Source organism: Rhodnius prolixus, unplaced genomic scaffold (assembly GCF_049639745.1).
Source record: "Rhodnius prolixus isolate KJV_2025 unplaced genomic scaffold, Rpr scaffold_3, whole genome shotgun sequence".
NCBI lineage: Eukaryota > Metazoa > Arthropoda > Insecta > Hemiptera > Reduviidae > Rhodnius > Rhodnius prolixus.
Genome location: NW_027411603.1, coordinates 29,554,357 through 29,577,735, shown reverse-complemented (window position 1 = coordinate 29,577,735; position 23,379 = coordinate 29,554,357). Strand labels below are relative to the sequence as shown.

Here is a 23,379-nt window from a genome sequence, read left to right as displayed (position 1 = left end):
TCCAAAAGGTACAAAAATCTCCTTAACAAAAACTTACAGTTTAAAATGTTAAGTATAAGGGTTGATTAAACGCCAAAAGGTACACAAATCAGCGAGTACCCAACATTTCATTAATACTTCATTAATATTTAAGTAATTCTACTGCATTAATTTTCATTAATAAGTTATTTTTTAGAATTTATTAGATATCACAGACCCTTATGCTGGCCACTTCATGTATATTATTTTTTTGTTATAATTATGATAAATCACATATACGTACATGCATGTTAAAGTAAAGATAAAGTTAGAGTAGGCTACTGTCTTGAATTCGTCTAACCGAAATATTCGTGAGCACAATTAACACACAGTTAATAACAAGTAGATTATTAAACAATAATTATTCATTTCTCTATTATAATCTAACTTAGTCCCCCTAATTTTACTTATAGTAAAATACTGGAATAATTAGCTGTCCTAAATAGATGGAGAATGTAATTGAAGAAAACTATATTATTTGCGATAAAGCCAGATAATTATTACCTATTATTATAAACGTTTGACTACTTCATACAATAACAATTACTTTAATCGAAGAATGAACTTAAACCGACGATTTTTATTTAAGAAATAAAAATAAATAAATAAAATAAACAAAATCATTGATGTAAGTTGGTGTAAGCATTTTTTTAAACAAGGTTTTGAATTTTTTAGCCTCATATTATTATTTTATTTTTTATAACGTTTTTCTTTTTAACCTGTAATTAATAGTTTGATTATTATAAATAACTAGATATTACAGTCAATCTACATATATTTTGTAGACGAAAATGGCCAGCATAAGGGTCCGTGATATCTAATAAATTCTAAAAAATAACTTATTAATGAAAATTAATGCAGTAGAATTACTTAAATATTAATGAAGTATTAATGAAATGTTGGGTACTCGCTGATTTGTGTACCTTTTGGCGTTTAATCAACCCTTATACTTAACATTTTAAACTGTAAGTTTTTGTTAAGGATCATAGTTATCTGCCAACTATGACTATTTAGTGCTCTAAACTCCTGCCCTCCTCTTTAAAGGAAATAAACCCAATTTGATCTCAAAAAGATACTTACCTTCTGCTTAATTTCATCAAATGATACTCTAAATCATTTTTTACTGATTAGTTTTAATTTTTTTCTAATTCCATTCTTATAATGGCGCCCGATTCAGGGTACCTTTACAAAATATACATATATTGACAGTGTTCTAGATATCGAAGACACAATTAAATAATATATTTCATTTTCATATCTCTGCCTTTAGAGTCTCGCAGAAAGAAACTAAATTTTCTCTTGCCAGTCAGTGCTGTAATATTCACATAAAGAATTCACATTTGTTAAGAATTCTCGTTGTAAGTTATTCTTTTCTATTTTATATGATGTTCATTTTATTAGAGAATTATTTTACATCGCAGAAACGTATATTTATTCTTACTAGCGAACTGATATTATATTTTCGTTTATTGCTTCACTTAAGATATATTTCTTTTCTTTATCAATGTTTGGAGCATTTATTTATTAATTTTTTTGTTATTTAAGGCGCGTTAAAAACCTGAGAATATTGGCACCCGGATAGTGCTGCACGAGACCGAGACGAGGCGAGACTTTATGCAGTCTCGATCTCGGTCTCGGTCTCGGTCGCTCAAGTCTCGGTCTCGGTCTCGTCGAGATATCTCGGTCTCGGTTTTTTTGAATTTTTGTTTACGTGAAATAAAAAATACACCTCCCAACAAACTTCCCGCTCCATTAGTTACGGCTGTTGGTGAAGATAAAGAATCTGATGATTCACCTTTTGACGACGACGACTGCATCAATATTTTTGCACCATTTGCTCAAAAATCAGCAAATATCACCGAAGCATGGAAGACAGAAATAATTAATTACACCAAATTAGACCAAGCACCAGTAGACGGTGACATTTTAGAATGGTGGAAAACACTTGAGAATTCCTTCAAAAATTTGTCTAGAATGGCAAAAGATATTTTTAGTATCTGTGCAACTTCAGTGCCATCTTAAAGATTATTTTCGCAAGCTGCGTTGATAATGACCAATAGAAGATCTTCTCTAACTTCTAACTCTGTAAAAGCTCTTTTATGTATCAATGCTTGGGCAAAGTGTATCTTAAAAACGAAAATTTGTGGCACTATTTTTTAGGTGCATAGATAGTCTTTTTTTTCAAATTCACTAATTCTAAAATTCTAAAATATAATTCAAATAATATCAAAGTTCAAAGTATTAGATTATTAATAGTGAAATTTATGAAATTGAATAAATGAATGATATGAATAGTGAAATTTAGTGAATTTATGTAAAAATTAGGTAATTCGAAGGGGGCCGCCACGGTAGCCGAGCGGTGCGAGACCTGCGAAGCTAATGTGTATTGTGGTACTGGGTTCGATTCCCGGTCTTAGGCCTTGGATTTTATTTAATGGTTAATATGAGAAATTTACAGTAAAGTATGTTTGTTAGTCGCCTCCGTCCGCGACACCTAATTGGTAGTTGGACGTAAAGCCCCGCCTGAAAAAATAGGCGATTACTTTACTTTGCTTACTTTATTTATGTAATTCGAAGTCAAATAGATGTAGTAATATTGAGCATATATAATAAAATCGTATCTTTTAATAATTAATTCAATACTCGTAATGATTATTTATTAATAAAGTACACAATTTTATAATTTTGTAGCTAAAAATTAATATTTGAAAAACCGAGACGAGACCGAGATTTGTCTCGTTTCTCGTGCAGCACTAAACCCGGATATTATTTTTTCCAGTGCACTACCAATCTTCGGACAGTGTTATTTCGTTACAGTCAAGTCAGTCCATCACAGTGAGCTGTGAGAAACTGGCTAGGAAGAGAAAATTTAAGGGGCAGCAGCTGGATTCGAACCTGGGATCTCCGCGTGGAAATCCAATATACTATACGCGTTGCTAATCCTTCCAACCATTGTTATAATTCATATAAACATACCTAAGAATTCTGTATTTACTTACTCTCATTTATCGTATGAGAAATTACCGATATCTTTCAGATTTCCAATTGCAGTTTTGTGGTCTTCTAAATGTAACAAATGGTTTTTGTGATGGGTTGAAAACCTCTCAAAATGGACAAATTGTTGGGGAAGTAGTTTTAAGTAAGAATTGTGAATGAACATTGGTCTAATATCGAATAATAATTTACAGAACTGCTAGGGCCGATGTCGAAGTACAATTATAGAACTAATACAGATCAATGGCCTAGCATTTACTTCACGAAAACGCATACAATAATTTAATATCAGAAGAAATGAAGAAAAAATGAAGTGCTTCAGCGCAGATGAATATGTCACTAAGTTTATCATGGTTTCTCCGATGGTAATGCTCTTAAAGTATCACGGGAATCAACAAAGACGTTACCGAATTGAAGCCAACCTTCTCATTGTGCATAATACGTAATTTCAGAGGCCTAAGAAACAGAATACAAAGTGTACATACTTAAATATTGGTGGAAATCACCAGTGATTTAATGGTAATAATGAAGAAAATTTAATAACCTGTTTTGAACAGTCTTGTACACTGCAAAGCGATTACATCTTTCAACAATGGCCGACAATACAACGAAAAGAAAACTAAACCCTTTAAATGACCATTCGAGTTTACGTTCTTTACAACTACATCAGCAGAACTAGAAATTAGTCCAAAGGCATTTAGCATAGATACTTCGATAAGGTAGTATTTCTGTCAACCTTGCTGAGCAAAAGCAAAGTCTGCGTGGGTTTAAATATAAATTATACCAAAAAACTAAATACGTACATGTTAACGTCAAGATTTTGACATTTCAATTTATCTGTCTAAAAGTATAAGTGTAAGCGAAGATAACTACTTTTCCTGAGTTATCTTTTCTTCGGAATAACTAAAGAACAAGCTCTAAAGAAGACATCAGGCTATACAGACGGTTGCAAAGCTTGATTTTTCTTGTCAAAGCTTTGATTGAGTAGTCAAACCACAAAAGTATAGTAATATTTTCATTTATAACTTATTTACCCACGTTGATATAGTGGGCGCTGGTCAAGAAGTTATTTATTAATTAAATTTAATAATATTAATAAAATAGAATTGCATATTTATAGTCCAACTCCATTAGTTAATATTATTTTAATATGTTAACATAACAATTAGATAATCAAAGGAAAACAATTTGTTAATTACAGTGAACTTTCATTATATGTCGCATGCCGACATCCACTGTGTAGGAGTTATTTGTAAAAGTGCTGGACTTATTAGACCATATCTTAACGCCACTTGCGTTCTTCCTGATTCAACGTAGAACTCTTATTTTTGCTAATTATGTCCTCTGATGGGAACAAAATGTTGATCGATTAATGAGGATGATTACTGCTAATTATTTTAACATCAGTCAATAAAGAAAAATATTAAACATTTTTGTTACATAAATAAATAAATAAGATATATAAAGTAAAGTAATTGCCTATTTTTTTAGGCGGGGCTTAACGCCCAACTACCATTTTACAAGGTGTCGTGGACGGATGCGAATAACAAACGTACTTTACTGTAAATTTCTTATATTAACTATTAAATAAAATCCAAAGCCTAAGACCGGGAAACGAACCCAGTACCACAATACATATTATAGCTTCGCAGGTCTCGCCTCTAACCGCTCGGCTACCGTGGCGCCCAAAAAGATATAAGTATATATGATATATAAAGTAAAGTAATGCCTTTTTCAGGCGGGCTTTACGTCCAACTACAAATTAGGTGTCATGGAATGGAGGCAGAAACATATACTAATGTTAGTATTAAGTTTTTTAAAAGTTCCGTTTCTATAACCCTTCTTTTTTACAAATATAAAGAAATTAAAAAATATAAACTGCCACTCCTGAACTCTTGGAAGACCTGCAAGCGTCCAAATCACGATTTTGACTAACGATAATGGCATATAAAGATGGAGTAGAGTGTCAAAAAATGGTCTTACTAAATCCACTACGACTTAAGAAGTCCAACTGTGAACCACTTTGGGTATTGAAATGAATATTGCTTAAAGAGATAGATCTCATAGCAAGGGTTGACCTGTCTAACCCACAAATACAAAACTTAATACATTTTCACTACAGCAATAATTAATTTGAATAAATTAATAAAATTATATAAAGAAAAAAGTATCAAGTATTACAGCCCTTATACAACTGTCCTTCCGAACAGTTTTAATTTAAATTAACTAAGGAGAATAATCTTTTAAACATAATTAAAAAAACAAAAGTAGAACATAATACAGAAAAAATAAATCATAAAGACAATCAACTGAATAACATGGCTTCTTTTAATTTATTTTTATTTTTGTTTTTTATTTTTATTAATTTATTATTATCATTATTATTTTTAAATTATTATTATGGCTACATTATTATACGAGGGTCGTTTGAAAAGTCCGTGCAAAAATAAAAACTACTTAATTTTTGGGGGTAAACCTTTTTTATTTTTCAACATAGTCTCCTTTTAGGCTTATACGCTTCGTCCAACGCTGCTCTAGTTTGTTGATCCCTTCCGAGTAATAGGATTTGTCCAAGTCTGAAAAATAGCCATTCGTTTCTGCAATCACCTCCTCGTTTGAATAAAATCTTTTTCCCGCCAGCCATTTCTTCATATTGGGGAACAAATAGTAGTCCGAGGGAGCCAAGTCTGGTGAATAGGGGGGATGTGAAACGAGTTGGAACCCTATTTCCATTAATTTTGCGACCACAACTTCTGAGGTGTGAGCTGGTGCGTTGTCGTGATGGAAAAGGACTTTTTTGTGGGCCAATCGTGGGCGTTTTTCTTGCAGCTCGGTTTTCAAACGGTCCAATAACGATGAATAATATGCACCTGTAATAGTTTTACCATTTTCCAGATAGTCGATGAGGATTATTCCTTGCGAATCCCAAAAGACAGTTGCCATAATCTTTCCGGCCGAAGGAACGGTCTTCGCCTTTTTTGGCGCAGATTCCCCCTTGGTAACCCATTGTTTAGATTGTTCTTTGGTCTCAGGAGTGTAGTGATGTATCCATGTTTCATCCACAGTGACGAAACAATGCTTAAAGTCCTGCGGATTCTTCTGGAACAGCTGCAATCCGTCCTTGCAACACTTCACACGATTTCGTTTTTGGTCAAGCGTGAGCAATCGCGGCACCCATCTTGCGGATAGCTTTGTCATGTCCAAATGTTGTTGCAAAATATTATGTACCCGTTCATTCGAGATGCCCACAGCACTAGCAATGTCACGCACCTTCACCCTTCTGTCATCCATCACCATATCATGGATTTTATCAATGATTTCTGGAGTAGTAACCTCAACAGGGCGTCCAGAACGTTCAGCGTCACTTGTGCCCATATGGCCACTCCGAAAATTTTGAAACCACTTATAAACTGTTCTAATCGAAGGTGCAGAGTCACCATAATGTTTATCAAGCTTCTCTTTAGTCTCCTGAGGCGTTTTGCCTTTCATAAAGTAGTGTTTAATCAACACACGAAATTCTTTTTCGTCCATTTTTTGAAAATCACTCGACTTCCTCGATTCAAACGAATGTCAAACACAAAGAAATAGACCGATCTGGCTGAAACTTGGTGTGTGTTCTTCCAAGAGATGCTACTAACTAAACATAACCTCGATACGCGCCAGTGGTGCTATCTCTCTGACTTTGCACGGACTTTTCAAACGACCCTCGTATAGTTAAGTTTGGATATTGAAGCGCTTTTTTTTCTAAATTTGAGACTGTTAGTGACAAATAGAAAGATATTATTGACTTTTTCACTATCTCTATCATCTACAGTCAATAAATCGGCAACTTAATTACCATTATCGCTAGCAGGGTGGTGAGAGAAATACTTAGTGATGTACTTGTTTCTTGTATTGGTTGAGTACTGGACATATTAGGAGTAGATGTAAAATGTTATCTAAATATATTTATAGTATTTAAAGAATGAGAATTTGAGTGGAAATTTTGAGAATTGAAAATAAAACATTGTGGATGGCGTGGGTTAGCACTAATTTGATTGCGTGGGTTTTGGAGAGTTGCGCCAAGTTTACTGAACAAGCTTCACTAGTGAGTTATGGCAACATTCTGACATCAATCGCTTAATTGGAGTTAATTAAATTGTTTCAAATAGCAGTTTATAAAAAGTTTTTGTTTTTTTTATAGGAAAATGTTTAATAATGGAAAAAAATTAATTTCTCCGAAAAATCGTTTAATTAACCATTTTTTGAACTAACCGAAACATGCTGTATATAAACATAAAACTCTTGAAAAGCAAGAAGTATTTAGAATCTGCCACGTATCTTATTATATACGAGTAAATTATTTACAAGAGTAAATAATTACTGTTCATTATTTTTGGTGACTGAATCATAGTTTTAATAGGATGAAAAATTAATGCCAGTTTCAGTCATTATAACCTTTATTATGCCGAGCTTTCGACCTAGGGGCTAGGTCATTTTCAGGGCTGTGGAACATATTTACAGTGTGTTAACAATAATTATATTACCAGTTAATTATATTACAATGAATATGTATAATGTAACGAAAATTTAAAAAAATATTCACCTAAGTTACAATATACTGTTTTAAATCATTAGAGGGTTGGTGTGTCTTCTGTCTTGTCTGTTCATGGACTGAATGTGATCGGTCTGTGTGTGATTGTGTTTTTGTTGTAAGGAAGTCAGTGCTGCCAATTAGCAACATATGACCCACAGTCCTGAAGATGAACTAGTCCCTAGGTCGAAAGCTTGGCAGAATAAAGTTTATCATGACTGAAACTGGCATTAATTTTTCATCCTAAGGGTAAATAATATAAATAATATCTAAGAATTATATCTAAGAAGTTCAGAAATTACAATATAAGGCACTTTGAAATAAACAAACTCATTAACTAAAACTATAATATAAAACATAAAATAATATACTCAAAATAAAAAACATAACTAACATCAATTCAGCGATAAAAAAAATTTTTGTTAACACTATGATCAAGAACGCAGTGCCAAACGAAAGTAACTAAATAACCTCAAAATAAGGATAACCAGCTAATTATACCAGAAATAGATCCCAGAAGGATGATCTGTGGGATATTTAGAAAATAACACATCCAGAGTACCAAAAACAGACGTAAGGGCCAACAAACTGAACGTTATTGCGACCAAACAACTGTACAAGCCATTCAAGACAGTAGCCTACTCTAACTTTGTCTTTTTCTACTTTAACATGCATGTACATATATGTGATTTATCATAATTATAACACAATCTGATCCCAACTAATCCTATCAATTCTCTTCAATCAACAGTCATCTCTCTCCCAATAAACTGAACAGACGATTCAAACTTCTCTCTAGACTAAACTGTCAATACATAATAAATGACTTATCTACACTATGATATTAACTAATAACACCAACACTAAGGCTTATTTTTAATTTTCAGTTAAGTAAAACATATAACAATTTACTGATTAACACCACACGACAATAAACTTCGCCAAGAAAACAGTCATCAAGAAACAAACAATCTGGTGGACTTCCGCCACTGTCATTCTCAACAGTATGAGCTTTTGATTAAGTACTAAAACTTTGTGCTTCTCCTGATGGCCAATAAGTGCACTAAGAACTTACTGCATTGTCACTCTAAACAAAACAGTGGTTGTAGAATATAAAGCTGTCGTTACCTTGATTTCAATAAAAAGTGGACTTACGCCACTGTCATTCTCACCGGGTATTGACCCGGTAACAACATAATTGTATGTTAAAAGCAGAAATGGAAAATGAACCACGTTATATTAAAAAAACAGTGATCAGCAGATTTAATTTATTTTACAACAGTTATACATATAGTCAAATGTAAAATAAAAGGGAAGGGATTAGCTATGAGGTTAGCATACTGGACTCCCACGCGGAGGTCCCGGGTTCGAATCCAGCAGCTGACCCTTAGATTTTCTCTTCCTAGGAGCTTCTTACAGCTCACTGTCCGGTGATGGACAGTGTTGTCTGTAACGAGAGAACACTGTCCGGAGGCCGGCAGTGCACTGGAAAAAGCTCCGGGCGCTAATAACCTGAGCTGTTGATGCGCCAAAAAAAAAAAAAAAAAAAAAAAAAAAATGTAAAATATATCTCCTTAACAAAAACTTACAGTTTAAAATGTTAAGTATAAGGGTTGATTAAACGCAAAAAGGTACACAAATAAGCGAGTACCCAATATTTCATTAATACTTCATTAATAGTCAAGTAATTCTACTGCATTAATTTTCATTAATAAGTTATTTTTTAGAATTTATTAGATGTCACAGACCCTTATGCTGGCCATTTTCGTCTACAAAATATATGTTCAAGTAGCACTGTAGATTGACTGTAATATCTAGTTATTTATAATAATCAAACTATTAATTACAGGTTAAAAAGAAAAAAAAATATGAGGCTAAAAAATTCAAAACTTTTTTTTATAAAAAACTTACATTAATGATTTTATTTTATTTATTTATTTTTATTTTTAAATAAAAATCGTCGGTTTAAGTTCATTCTTCGATTAAAGTAATTGCTATTGTATGAAGTAGTCAAACGTTTATAATAATAGGTAATAATTATCTGGCTTTATCGCAAATAATATAGTTTTCTTCAATTACATTCTCAATCTAGGTGTTCTTCCCACAATGTTGTATATATGTAATATAAAGTAAATAAGATATGCATATTTTTAGGACAGCTAATTATTCCAGGATTTTACTATAAGCAAAAATTAGGGGGACTAAATTAAATTACAATTGAGAAATGAATAATTGTTGTTGAATAATCTACTTGTTATTATCTGTGTATTATTTGTGCTCACGAATATTTCGGTAAGACGAATTCAAGACAGTAGCCTACTCTAACTTTGTCTTTTTCTACATTAACATGCATGTACGTAAATATGTGATTTATCATAATTATAACAAAAAAATATTATAAATGAAGTGGCCAGCATAAGGGTCTGTGACATCTAATAAATTCTAAAAAATAACTTATTAATGAAAATTAATGCAGTAGAATTACTTAAATATTAATGAAGTATTAATGAAATGTTGGGTACTCGCTGATTTGTGTACCTTTTGGCGTTTAATCAACCCTTATACTTAACATTTTAAACTGTAAGTTTTTGTTAAGGAGTTTCTATTTGTATTTTACAAATTACAGCTCATTTAGAAAACATTATATTGACAAATATATAGAGGGTACCAATAATTACTGACTGGCTGAGCTTCTTACTATGGATAATTTGATGAAAGTTAATAATCTGGATTAATATTATGCTATTGGGGCTTTAAGTTGCGTTATTCATTATTAATGAATAGCTTATAATATTACTCAATAAACGGATTGCTTTTAACTGTATTTAATATATAATTGTGCTGAATATGATTTGTAATACAGCAATACCTCTTAGCTAGTAGTATTTACTCAGTTATCTAATATTTGTTAAAGTCTATATTTCAATTATATTTATAAGTTAATATCAATTTATTACTAGATTTGGTATCCAGTAGTTTGGCTCGTTATTTTTTGATTTTTTATAATTTTTAAATGGCACTGGTAGTTATTTCTGTTTTTTTCTTGTATCGTAAAGTTGAAATTTAATTTATAAATTTTTCTGTTTATAAAAGATTTTCGAACGCAAACTCCTTGCTAAAGGGTCTTGTAACCTTATAAGCAATAAATATTATTATTATTGCTGCGGTATTTGTGGAAGTGTTAACACCACAAGAACTAGAAAACTTGGAACTTATATGTAGTTTGATGTAAAGTAGTATATACAGGGTGGACCAGTAAGTATTGTCCATAGGATTACTGTGAGTAGTACATCTAAAATGGAGTTCAAAGACGTATTGGCCAACTTCATATTTTCCACTGTTCTTGAGTGACGTCACTTTAATTTTTTCTTTCTAAAATCATTATTTTTTTTTCCAATAAAAATGTTATTTCTCAGAAAGTTTTAGTCCGAATTCGATTCTGATGACACGGTTAGAGAGACAGATAAATTTCCTAAAAATTGACATCATTTCGATGCATAAATTATGCATCAAATCTTCCTTCAGAAACTGGGAAAATAAAATTAATCGAAATTTTTAAGAAAACTCATTAGGCCCTTATGTGTTCTTTATCAGACCTAGGTGCTGGCACTTTTTGTAAAAGTTTCCTTGTCTAATGGGCTTTCAAACGGTATATTGACTTCTTTATTTAAGACAATCTACTTTAAAAATTGACTACTGGTCCATCTAAAAGAGTTTTCAATGAATTAAACAACTTGATAACTAACACTGTTGAGTGCTCGTGAACACGTTTTCTTGTAAAACAAACGTTAATTTCTCATTCGAAGATAAAAGGAATCCTGGAAAGTGATATAACCGTTAGAAAGTCCATTAGGCAAGGAAACTTTTATAAAAAGTGCCAGCACCTAAGTTTGATAATGATCACATAAGGGCCTAATGAGTTTTCTTAAAAATTTCGATTAATTTTATTTTCCCAGTTTCCGGAGGAAGATTGAGACTGTTTGGAGAATAAATTATGCTTCAAAATGGTATCAATTTTACGAAAATTTATCTGTCTTTCTAACCGAGTCATCAGATTCGAATTCGGACTAAAACTTTCTGAGTAATAACATTTTTATTGGAAAAAAAGTAATGATTTTAGAAAAACAAAAATTTAAAGTGACGTCACTCAAGAACAGTGGAAAATATGAAGTTGGCCAATACGTCATTGAACTCCATTTTAGATGTACTATATACAGTACAATATTTACTGGACAATACTTACTGGTTCACCCTGTATAGACAGGCATATATGTAGTTTCTTTATGAAATTGATCCGTGTAAAAAAAAGCTGGTTGAAATTTACACCAACATTAACTGGAAGAGGCCTTAGTACCACATGAAATGAAGATAATAGCTCCAGCAGCAATTTAAACTAGGAATTCAGCATTTTCCGACGCAATGTTGCATGAACTAAGGCTATTCGGAATAAATAACAAATTATTTCATTCATAAAACGAGTTCTACCAATAAAAAACAAATAGAAATAGAAATCCCTTCCTTATTTAAAAATGTGTATTCCGTGATGAGCACCCTAATGGTTAGTAGGTGAAAAGACCTTGGTACTACATAAAAGGCGCTAGATTTTTAAAGAATACTTTGTATTTTAAGCAGATACGTTTCAAGGAATTCCTACCGCCTGTTTTACTCATCACACTTTATTTAAAGCCCTAAAAAAAGTTTTACTGTGATGCTTAAAAACAAAAACTTGTAAATCTTTAACGAATTGACTGACAGGTTAAGCTTTTTTACAACTGATATTTATATAGACAGAATTCAAGGTGAAGTGTCCATTAAATCAATATCATTTATTGGAAGCTTGTAAATATCTAGAAAAGAAGTATTTTGGTAAAAAGTTTTGGTTTTCTGCGCATTACATGGAAATGGGCACTTTTCCAGCACTATTTGCATCTCTTTTAGACTCTGAAGCAGGCAGGACAGAAGGCACACGAACCTTACGTATTAATGTAAAAAGTATTATAATAAGTTAATAAAATAAGCCCTGAAGATGATCTAGTACTTAGACCTGTGGTGGGCAAACTTTTTTAATGGGGGGGCCACAAAGTTTAAGAAATTCTAGAGGAGGGCCAGAATTATAGAAAAAATGCATTTTGTGTTAAAGCTTTTAATCATAATATTATAAAAACATTACAGCATTACACACTTGTGTAAGTACGCGGCTAGTTTAGCTTCACCTATAGGTTATGCATCTATTATTCTACTAAGTAGAATCTACTTTATACTTCTCGACCGTCAAAACGTAATTATAGCGGGCCATATACTATCCATGTCGATGGACCCTCGGCGGGCCGGATTAAATACGTTCGCGGGCCGGAGTTGGCCCGCGGGCCGTACTTTGCCCATCACTGCCTTAGACCGAAAGCTCGGCGAAAATTAAAAAATGTAATGACAGAATTTGGCATTATTCTTTCTTCCCTTATAGATGAACATTTTATTTATTTATTTATTTTGTAATTTACAATCTGTATAAATACATACAATGAGTAAATAGGAGGTGAATGAGATGAACTGGTGCGGGAAGAGCAGGAGGAGAGAAGCTACCCAGCGGTAGCACTCTCTATAGGAGAGAGGAGAATGTGAGGAGGAGAATATGTGTGGGAGAGAGGAGAGATTTAGTTCTTCAGACTGTAAGGAAGTCGCGGGGCCACTGGCGATTCAGTCGGCGAGGAGTATTAGGGATGTTAGAGGAAGCGAGAGACAGTACAAGAGGATTAGAGCTAGTCGAGAGAGTAGTATGGAATTTTTGATATTTAGTCTTGGGCTTGTTGGTCTATAAAGGGAATGTTGAGGTCGGTGTGAAGACTGAGGTTAGCCACCGCAGAAAGGTGCGTCAGCTATCTGTCGGAGGAGTTTTGACTGAAATGTCTGTATTGTCCGTATGTTTGTAGGTTTGTCTGAACCTCACAGCTCTAGTCCGTAGGTCAACATAGGTTTGAGAATAGTACTGTATATTAATCGTTTGAGTTCAGTTGGTAATTTGGAGCGTCGTCCAAGAATCAGATAAACATAATTTCTTAAAAACGCAAGAGATTTTGTTTACCCATTTTGGCAATACTAAAAGCGTACTCCTTTTCAGTTAAAAGAAAATATTTCGCTAGATATCTCGTAAAAATTTCCCAACTTTTGCATGTTTAAGAAACACATTTTTCCTAACCTATTATAATAATAACATGTTCACAGCAAAGTGCTCTTTTGAATAATTTGAATATGAACAAAAAACATTTGCATGTAAAAATAAAGATAAAATAATGTTGTAAGTTTTGTAAAAAGGAGTTACATAGATGTTCCACTTACACGCTAGCAAAAATAATAGAAGCAAAATTGTGTTTGTACTGATATTTTTTTTATTTCTTGTAGTCTAAATGTTACAGGATCACGACATTTTAGTTACAGAATTTACGTATTTATTCAATGTACATACTCACTGACAGTAGTTACTTTCCTTCTGTGATATATATTTCTTTGAAATATCTCTAATATTTTATTTTTCTGCTCCGAAAAAAGAAAGACACTACATTCTTGGCAAAATAAGAGAGATAGAAAATTTCTCCTACATTTTCTTGAAACGAAAAATGAAATTAAAGATCGCAAAAGTACAAAAATTCGCTCAAAAATATTGTGTCACCAGTTGAGTTGACCGTTTTGATCAGTCGCGTATTAATTTTAAACTCTCTTGGTTTTCCGTAAAGTACAAGGCGACACCAATGTTGAGACGAAAATGGTTCATTCCGAGGTGTGGCTATTAAATAACGAGACAATTGCTGTAAAACATTTTATTTTAAATTTATACATATTTAGTTATTATCACCTTCAATATACACCCCACCACTATCCCTACAACGCTCCATGCGAATTTACCATTGTTCAGAAACCGTGCTGGAATTTTTTTTCTGTGAGCTCCTGCATGACGCGAGCCGCTTTTTCTTTCACAGCTTCAACGGACTGAAATCATGTTTCCTTTTTAATGCAGATTTCACTTTGGGGAACAGCTAAAAGTCACATGGAGGCAGGTCAGGCGAATAAGGCGGATGGACTAAAACTGAAATGTTGTACTTGGCTAGAAACGTTTTGACAGACAATGCAGTGTGAGCCGGCGCGTTGTCTTGATGGAGAACCCATGACTTGTTCTTCCACAAATCGGGTCGGTTTTTTTTCCTTACTCTTTCACGGAGTTGAGCAAGCACCACACGGTAGTAATGTTGATTAATTATAATCGATATTTTCATCCGTTTTGGACGTAGAAGGGCGACCCGGGCGGTCATCATCTCCGACGTCTTCTCGGCCATTTTGGAAACGCTTGAACCACTCAAAAACTCGCGCACGTGATTAACATTAATCGCCATATACTTCTTTTAATAAAAGATAAGTTTCAGTAGCTGTTTTACCAAGTTTCATGTGAAATTTCACGACAATTCGTTGTTCAACTACATGTGTAGTATCATGTTTTCGGCAAAACGAAACTAACACCTCTTACACAAATGACGGTTCCGGTCAGACAGATTTCTCTACAAACACGTGAGACTCTGTAATCGAAAGAGAAGGCTTTACGCTGCACAGCTGTCGGTCGTTAGGATTTGGCGCATGCATAGTTCTTCTGTAGCAGCATCAGTCTCGTTATTTAATAGCCACGCCTCGTATGCCAAAAATATATGTTATTTATTAGTAATTAGTACAGTTATTTATTTTTGGAATCTTTGTATTCTGTTCAGCAATCTACTGTAGTACCAAATAGTTCGAATAATTTCAGAATCATGTACAAGGTGTGTCATGTTTTCCGTCCAGTAATCGCCGTAACTATCAAAATAAGATGGGCGAAGCCAGTCTTTTAAGTCTAATGTGAGAATACCAGGTTCTAATCTAATTTAGAATTGGGGACTTCCATAAGAAAGTAGGCCACACGTTTGCGGTGCTCGTTGTACCCCAGCATCGGAGAAAACTGCTTAAATTAGTCCCCGTATAACGCCACAGGTGAGGCAAGCGAAGATTTCGAACTCCAGTTCGGCTCCGGAATAAAAGTGCTAAACGTTAGGAATCGTTAGAGATCCATTGATGAAGATAATCGCTGTCGACTATCCAGTTTAGGCGACGATCGAAATGAAACCCAATTTTTTTTTTTTTTTTTTTTTTTTTTTTTTTTTTTAAGCAATGAACCTTTCGGTTATTATGCTCTCTATCCCACTTCTCTCCTCATCCCTTCACGGACCACACACAAGGTGTAGATCTTCCTTCCAAGCTATATTTCATCAAACAGCCTGATTTGCTTCAAAAACCCGATCACCCTGTTTATCTGAGCTGGATCATTCCCAAGGGTCTCCGCAATGTCGTTTTGAATATTATTACTCCGTCGAGCCTGTTCATAGGACGGACATTCAGCAATGACATGCTGCACGGACAGACAGCTGTTACAAGCGTTGCACAACGGGGTAGGCTCGCCACACATCAGGTAACCATGCGTTAGCCTGGTATGACCAATTCGCAGCCGAGCCACTACTACCTCCTCTCTTCTAATTGACCTGTAAGCTGAGTCCCAGGCGTGCACAGGTTCCTTAATTACTCTTAATTTGTTGTCGGTTACTGACATCCACTCGCGCTGCCAGCTACGCTTTACATACTCTTTTGCCACACGACTTATGTCAACTGGCATGCTCCTTTCTATATTTGCTGTCATGCTAGCGGCCTCTTTTGCAGCTAAATCCGCGTGGATATTGCCTTGTATCCCTGAATGGCCAGGAATCCATATAAAGCACACATTAATCTCTTCCACTCTCAAGTTAAAAAGCAATGCGTGTATATCTTGGATTATAGGGTGTTTGCAATAAATATGTTGCAACGATAGTAAAGAGCTTATAGAATCGGAGCAAACTGCAACTTTACCCCGGATTCCTCCTATAATACTTAGTGCCATGTAAATAGCGTAAAGTTCTGCAACATATATGCTGCTTCTCGACGGTAACCCAAACTTATATCTTCTATTTTGAATAAAGACTGCAGCCCCACAGCCTGTTTCATTTTTAGATCCGTCAGTGTACAAAACCTGGACAAATTGCCCTCTACTTAATATTTCTTGAAAGTATTGCTTATATTCTAGTTCGGAGGTCGTGCTTCTTGGATATCTCAAGAGTGATTGGTTAACGAATATTGGTGGAGTTAACCAGGGTGCAGTAGCTTGTGGCTGGTGTATAAACAAGGGAGGGATATCGAATGAATACTCATTTAGTAGGAACCCAAGTAATTAATGTGTACTTATTAATTAACCTCAATAAATACATATTCATACATCACTCACATTCACAAATTTCACATCCCTCTGTTTGGCTACAATTGTAATTATCATAATTGAAATGTACACAGAGAGAACTGATTTAGCTACTTGAAGAGAATATATGCTTCTAAGAAATACAAAATGATGTTAAGTCAGGTAATAGTGTTTTCATGTTGACAAATTGATGTGATTGATGTGACATTTGGCTCCCTTCTGATCTACAAGATACCCACCATTTTTTTTAAAATGAAAATCAACCTACTATTGTTTCATTAAAACAAGGTTAGGAAGATAAAATCCAACATGATGATAAATACAACTTCTATAACGTCATACACTTTTATAAACGATTTACAGCAATGAAAGTTTCTAACAATTTGTCTGGTCGTTTTATGTGAATGACATTTCTGGTTGGAAATTACAGACTAACCTACAAAACAATCGTCATCAAGGAAATTATCATTTATAAAACTTTTCTAGCTTTGTCAAACTTCCATTTTTAATTTTTAATTGCCTCATATATTTTGATTCTTTCGCGACATTTCTGACCAATAGTTTTCGGCCTTTCATCGATATTTTCCGTAATTGCGTGCTTCAGTATTTGGAAAAACATACCATTTTGGACGTCCTACATAATTGGATTGTCTTTACGTTGTCATGACTTGTTCTTAACCAGTTAAGCGTGGAATTTAGTTTTAAAAAGAATCCCCCCCCCCAGTGTTCGGAATTAATATCAGGCAATGAAGTGTATACACGTCGAACGCAGGGCAAAACAACCAAAAGTTTACAACGTCGTAATAGCCACTGCAAGCGACTTTTTCTGCAATTTCTAGGGCTTGAGATTACAGAGCATTCTGTGCTCATTCAAAATCTTGCACCGCTTCACGTATTGCATTGCCTAGTTAACTAGAGACTCAATAGCTTTTACAAGGAAGAAAAGAGCTTTGAATTCTGTGTAAAATGAAATCATGCTCGTACTGAAGTCTGAACCTTTATCTAAGGTACGAGTAAAAACAGCATTGTACTATACGTACCCAAAAAAAACCGGAATTATTTTTTAAAAGCTATTTATTTACAAATTTTTTACAGAACAACCTTATCCCCTTCAAAATACTCTCCATTACAACTAATACATTTGTCCCACCGGTGCTTCCACTGTTCGAAACATTTTTTGTAGTCATCTTTAGAAATGGCTGACAGCTCCTTCTTCGTTTTTTTCTTGACCTCTTCAATGTTGTCAAATCGGTGACCTTTCATGCCCTTTTTCATGCGTGGAAATAAGAAAAAGTCGCACAGAGCCAGGTCAGGCGAGTAAGGTGCGTGGGGCAGCGGAACCATGCCATTTTTAGCCAAAAACTGTGTAACAGAGATGGCTGTGTGTGCAGGTGCATTGTCGTGGTGGAAGAACCAGTCTCCTGTTTGCCACAAATCGGGTCTTTTTTGGCGAACACTATTGCGCAATCTTTTCAAAACTTCCAAATACAAGGTTTGATTGACAGTCTGACCTGGGGGGACAAACTCTGAATGGACTACGCCTTTGGCATCAAAAAAGCAAATCAGCATTGTTTTGATGTTTGACTTGACTTGACGACATTTTTTTGGTCGGGGTGAAGATGACGTCTTCCATTGGCTCGACTATTGCTTTGTTTCTGGGTCATAACCATAGCACCATGACTCATCACCAGTAATGACCTTTGACAGAAAGTCTGGATCAGTTTCAAGCTGTTGTTTCAAAGCACGACATGTTTCAACTCGATGTTCTTTTTGATTGTCAGTCAGAACTCGAGGAACAAACTTGGCAGCAACCCTTTTCATCCCCAAATCTTCCGTTAAAATTCGCTGAACCGAGCTCCAAGATAACCCACTACTCTCTGACAGTTGATCAATTGTCTGTCGACGGTCTGTGAACACCAGCTCTCGAATTTTTTCAACATTTTCGTCGATTCGGGCAGTTGATGGACGTCCAGAACGAGGTTTGTCATCAATCGACATGTCGCCATTTTTAAACCGAGTAAACCACTCGTATACTTGAGTTTTTCCCATAGCGTCATCTTTGTAAGCTGTTTTCAACATTAAAACACTTTCAGCAGCATTTTTGCCGAGTAGAAAACAAAATTTCAGAGCTGCACGTTGTTCACTTAAACTTGCCATCATAAAAAACGAAAAAAGAACAAAACAGCGCTGGTAAAAACAATCACTGCAGATGAACAGAACAAGCCAGGCAGACAACACAGGCAGGACTGAACTGGCAAGGAATTGCGCTATACACGTCTAGCGGCAGAAATGCGTACTACATAAGCTCCATGCGCGGCAACGCAATTCCGGTTATTTTTGGGTACCCCCTCGTACAAGGGTTGAGAGTTTTTATTTGTGTGCGTAATAATTCCTCATCTCTAATGCGGAAACCCAAACATGCACCAACCACTTATCATTTGGCTGACTCCCACCGCAGTTCTATTGGTAAGATAAAGGAAACACCCCACCAAATATTCTAATTGTATTTTATTAAAATTTCGAGTTTTTATAGTTAATGACAGTTTTATATTTTTCACAACAAGTATACACGTCGAACGCACCGTAATAGAGATTTGGTTTGACGTGTATTTACGTCAAACGCGCTTAACTGGTTAACACTTCATCTCTCACTTTTCAGGACGTCGCGTTAAATGTTCTTCCCAAGCATTCATTTAACGTACGTCTATAATTTGCAGAATAACCGATAACTTATCTTATAATGATTAGTTACTGTGAAACTGCAGATCTAGAAGTCCATGAGTGTTAATATGATTGGGTGTTCCAATAGTTCGATCTTCAAATCCCTCAGGTTTTCCTTTGGTCATGCACTATTATTTTTAATAACTGTAATCAAAGCTTCTACTCTTTATTCTATTCGTTTATTTGGCGCATCGACTGCTTAGGCCATTAGTACCCCTAATATCTGGTTCTTTTCTTAAATATTTTTTCACTCAAGTTATCTACCGTTGCCAGTTACTGCTTTATCTTTCGCAAAAGAAATCTTCAGCAAAAAAAGTCCTTTTGCCTTCCAGAATTCACTGATCAATCTCTTCCCAGTAAAAGAAACTTTATCATTTTTTTTATATCACTAGCTTCCTTTTATCAATAGTCTATCAATAATAATAATAAAAAAACGGGCATAAGCAGTCACTATTATTATTATTTGTTTTATTTAAAGGCTCGAAAATTGCAAAAAAAAAAATAATTCTATTTTGCTGATATTTTCTGCGGCACCCATTGTACAAATAAAGCTTAAGCAGTTTAAATGTACCTTATTTATCTGATATTCAAGGCGCCACAGTAGCCGAGCGGTTAGAGGCGAGGCCCGCAAAGCTATGAAGTAGTTCGGGTACTGGGTTCGATTCCCGGTCTAAGCTTTAGATATTATTTAATGGTTAATATGAGAATTTAATTGTTACGTACGCTTGCACCGCTCAAGACGCCTAATTTGGTAGTTTGGACGTAAAGCCCGTCTATAAAAATAGGCATTACTTAACTTTTTTATCTGATATTCAAAAGATGCATATCTTTGATAACTCATACATCTTTGATTATCGATCCTCCGCATTTTTTGTAAGCATTATATATATATTTTTTTCAATTTATTAAGTTATCTACAATCTGTATTTACATATATACTATAAGTAAATCAGGAAGTACAAGATTAATTGGTACGTGAAGAGCAGGAGGAGAGAAACTACCCAGTAGTAGCACTCTCTACAGGATGTAATGATCTTTAGGTCTTCAGACCTCAAAGAAATCGCGGGACCATTAGCGATTCAGTCTGCGTGGTGGATTGTTGGAAGGATTGTCATAGGAGGCGAGAGACAGTACAAGAGGATTGGAGCAAGTGGAGAAAGCAATATGGAATTTTTTGTATTTAGTCTTGGCGTGTTGGTCTATGAAGGGAATGTTGAGGTCGCGGTGAAGAGTAAGGTTAGTCACCGTAGAAAGGAGCGTCAACTATCTGTCGGAGTAGTTTTGATTGGAATGTTTGTATTGTCCGTAAGTTTATAGGTGCATTATAATTATTATTATTTTAATGATAAGCGCTTCTGCAGTCGAGGCCCAGTTAAATATTTTAAATAAAGCCAACTCAACACAACTAGCATGACACTTGCTTTTTAAAAGACACTGGACCACAGTTTTACGAGTGCTTAGTCTAAGTAACATTGCCTTCTTCTAGCTTTTTTTTGGAAGGGGTAATCCTGATACGATCCTCTATCGATCGACTTTCGTGTAATACTAAGAGAGGGGAGAGAACTTAAATTTAGATCTAGTTCTGAGATCCTAAGAAAATAGCCCAGCCTAATCGATTCACGATTCGATTCGTATTTAAACCGACACGTATACAAGACGTAAAAAGTGCTCAGAAAGTATTGTCCTGGATGAACTACTTCGTCCGAAAGCGGATTTTTATTTTTATTACCAAAGCTATCTGATGCATCAACTTTACTCCGCCGGAGATCATATTCTCCCAGTAGAAACCATAAAACTGTTTCAGTTTTATATCATCATTTTTATGGACTTCATCACTTAAGGACCATAGTTACTATTAAGAATTAACCTCCCTTTCTATTCAGTATTATGTTCATTGTGTTTCATTGGAAGAGAGAAGAGGTTCTATATCATGGACCCTAATTTCTAAATGAAATAAAAATAAAATATGCGATGTACAGATTCAATGTAATATAAAATACAAATTTGATGGGAATCACTTTTGAATTTTTATGACAAGATTTCTGGTAGCTAAGCATTTATATTCCAATCATTTAGATCAATAAACTCTTATCTGAATACGTAAGAGAATTCGATTTAGGAGTTTCAGAGAGGGTTGGAGTGGACTTCCGATTATATTTTTACTTCATTGTACAATACGGTTTTTAAAACAGAATATTCTTATAGAAGAAACTGATGTCTCATTTGACCCGGTGAGAATGAAAGTGGCGTAAGTCCATTTTGGGCAGTTTTGAGATAAAACGAGTTTTGTCTCTTGCTCTGTAAAAAAATGCAGATAATAAAAATAGCTTTATTATTTTTGTTTTTATTATTATTGTTCCATATTAGAATGTAATGGGATTTTAAATTATTTTAGAAAATGCAAAAATGTGACTTACTTCATTGTCATTCTCAGCATATCTGGCGTAAGGTTAAACAAGACGGCATTTAAAACTAATTTTAAGGTTTTATTCCATAAACTAATGCTTCAAAATGCAGAAGACTCATCACAGAGACTCATTTTACTAGCAGATCTTATTTCAACATAACCGACTACACTATCCACAGAACTGATCACCCTGATGACACTGCCCATAGGGGGCACTGCAATTCTAATAAAAAACTGTCTTCAACACAATCTGATCCCAACTAATCCTATCAATTCTCTTCAATCAACAGTCATCTCTCTCCCAATAAACTGAACAGACGATTCAAACTTCTCTCTAGACTAAACTGTCAATACATAATAAATGACTTATCTACACTATGATATTAACTAATAACACCAACACTAAGGCTTATTTTTAATTTTCAGTTAAGTAAAACATATAACAATTTACTGATTAACACCACACGACAATAAACTTCGCCAAGAAAACAGTCATCAAGAAACAAACAATCTGGTGGACTTCCGCCACTGTCATTCTCAACAGTATGAGCTTTTGATTAAGTACTAAAACTTTGTGCTTCTCCTGATGGCCAATAAGTGCACTAAGAACTTACTGCATTGTCACTCTAAACAAAACAGTGGTTGTAGAATATAAAGCTGTCGTTACCTTGATTTCAATAAAAAGTGGACTTACGCCACTGTCATTCTCACCGGGTATTGACCCGGTAACAACATAATTGTATGTTAAAAGCAGAAATGGAAAATGAACCACGTTATATTAAAAAAACAGTGATCAGCAGATTTAATTTATTTTACAACAGTTATACATATAGTCAAATGTAAAATAAAAGGGAAGGGATTAGCTATGAGGTTAGCATACTGGACTCCCACGCGGAGGTCCCGGGTTCGAATCCAGCAGCTGACCCTTAGATTTTCTCTTCCTAGGAGCTTCTTACAGCTCACTGTCCGGTGATGGACAGTGTTGTCTGTAACGAGAGAACACTGTCCGGAGGCCGGCAGTGCACTGGAAAAAGCTCCGGGCGCTAATAACCTGAGCTGTTGATGCGCCAAAAAAAAAAAAAAAAAAAAAAAAAAAAAAATGTAAAATATATCTCCTTAACAAAAACTTACAGTTTAAAATGTTAAGTATAAGGGTTGATTAAACGCAAAAAGGTACACAAATAAGCGAGTACCCAATATTTCATTAATACTTCATTAATAGTCAAGTAATTCTACTGCATTAATTTTCATTAATAAGTTATTTTTTAGAATTTATTAGATGTCACAGACCCTTATGCTGGCCATTTTCGTCTACAAAATATATGTTCAAGTAGCACTGTAGATTGACTGTAATATCTAGTTATTTATAAT

General features: G+C 34.5%; 2 protein-coding genes across 6 annotated transcripts in view; both read right to left on the bottom strand.

Moving 5' to 3' along the window:
- Nucleotides 1-23,379, bottom strand: part of LOC141452295 (uncharacterized) — a 592,044-nt gene that overhangs the window by 282,307 nt on the left and 286,358 nt on the right. The window lies entirely within an intron of this gene.
- LOC141452218 (uncharacterized) lies at nucleotides 15,214-23,064 on the bottom strand. Its single transcript, XM_074124143.1, has 2 exons — nucleotides 22,019-23,064; nucleotides 15,214-21,899 (listed from the first exon to the last, which is right to left on the bottom strand). Exon 2 carries the CDS (start codon nucleotides 16,527-16,529, stop codon nucleotides 15,858-15,860), a length of 672 nt encoding a protein of 223 aa, XP_073980244.1. The 5' UTR covers nucleotides 16,530-21,899; nucleotides 22,019-23,064; the 3' UTR covers nucleotides 15,214-15,857.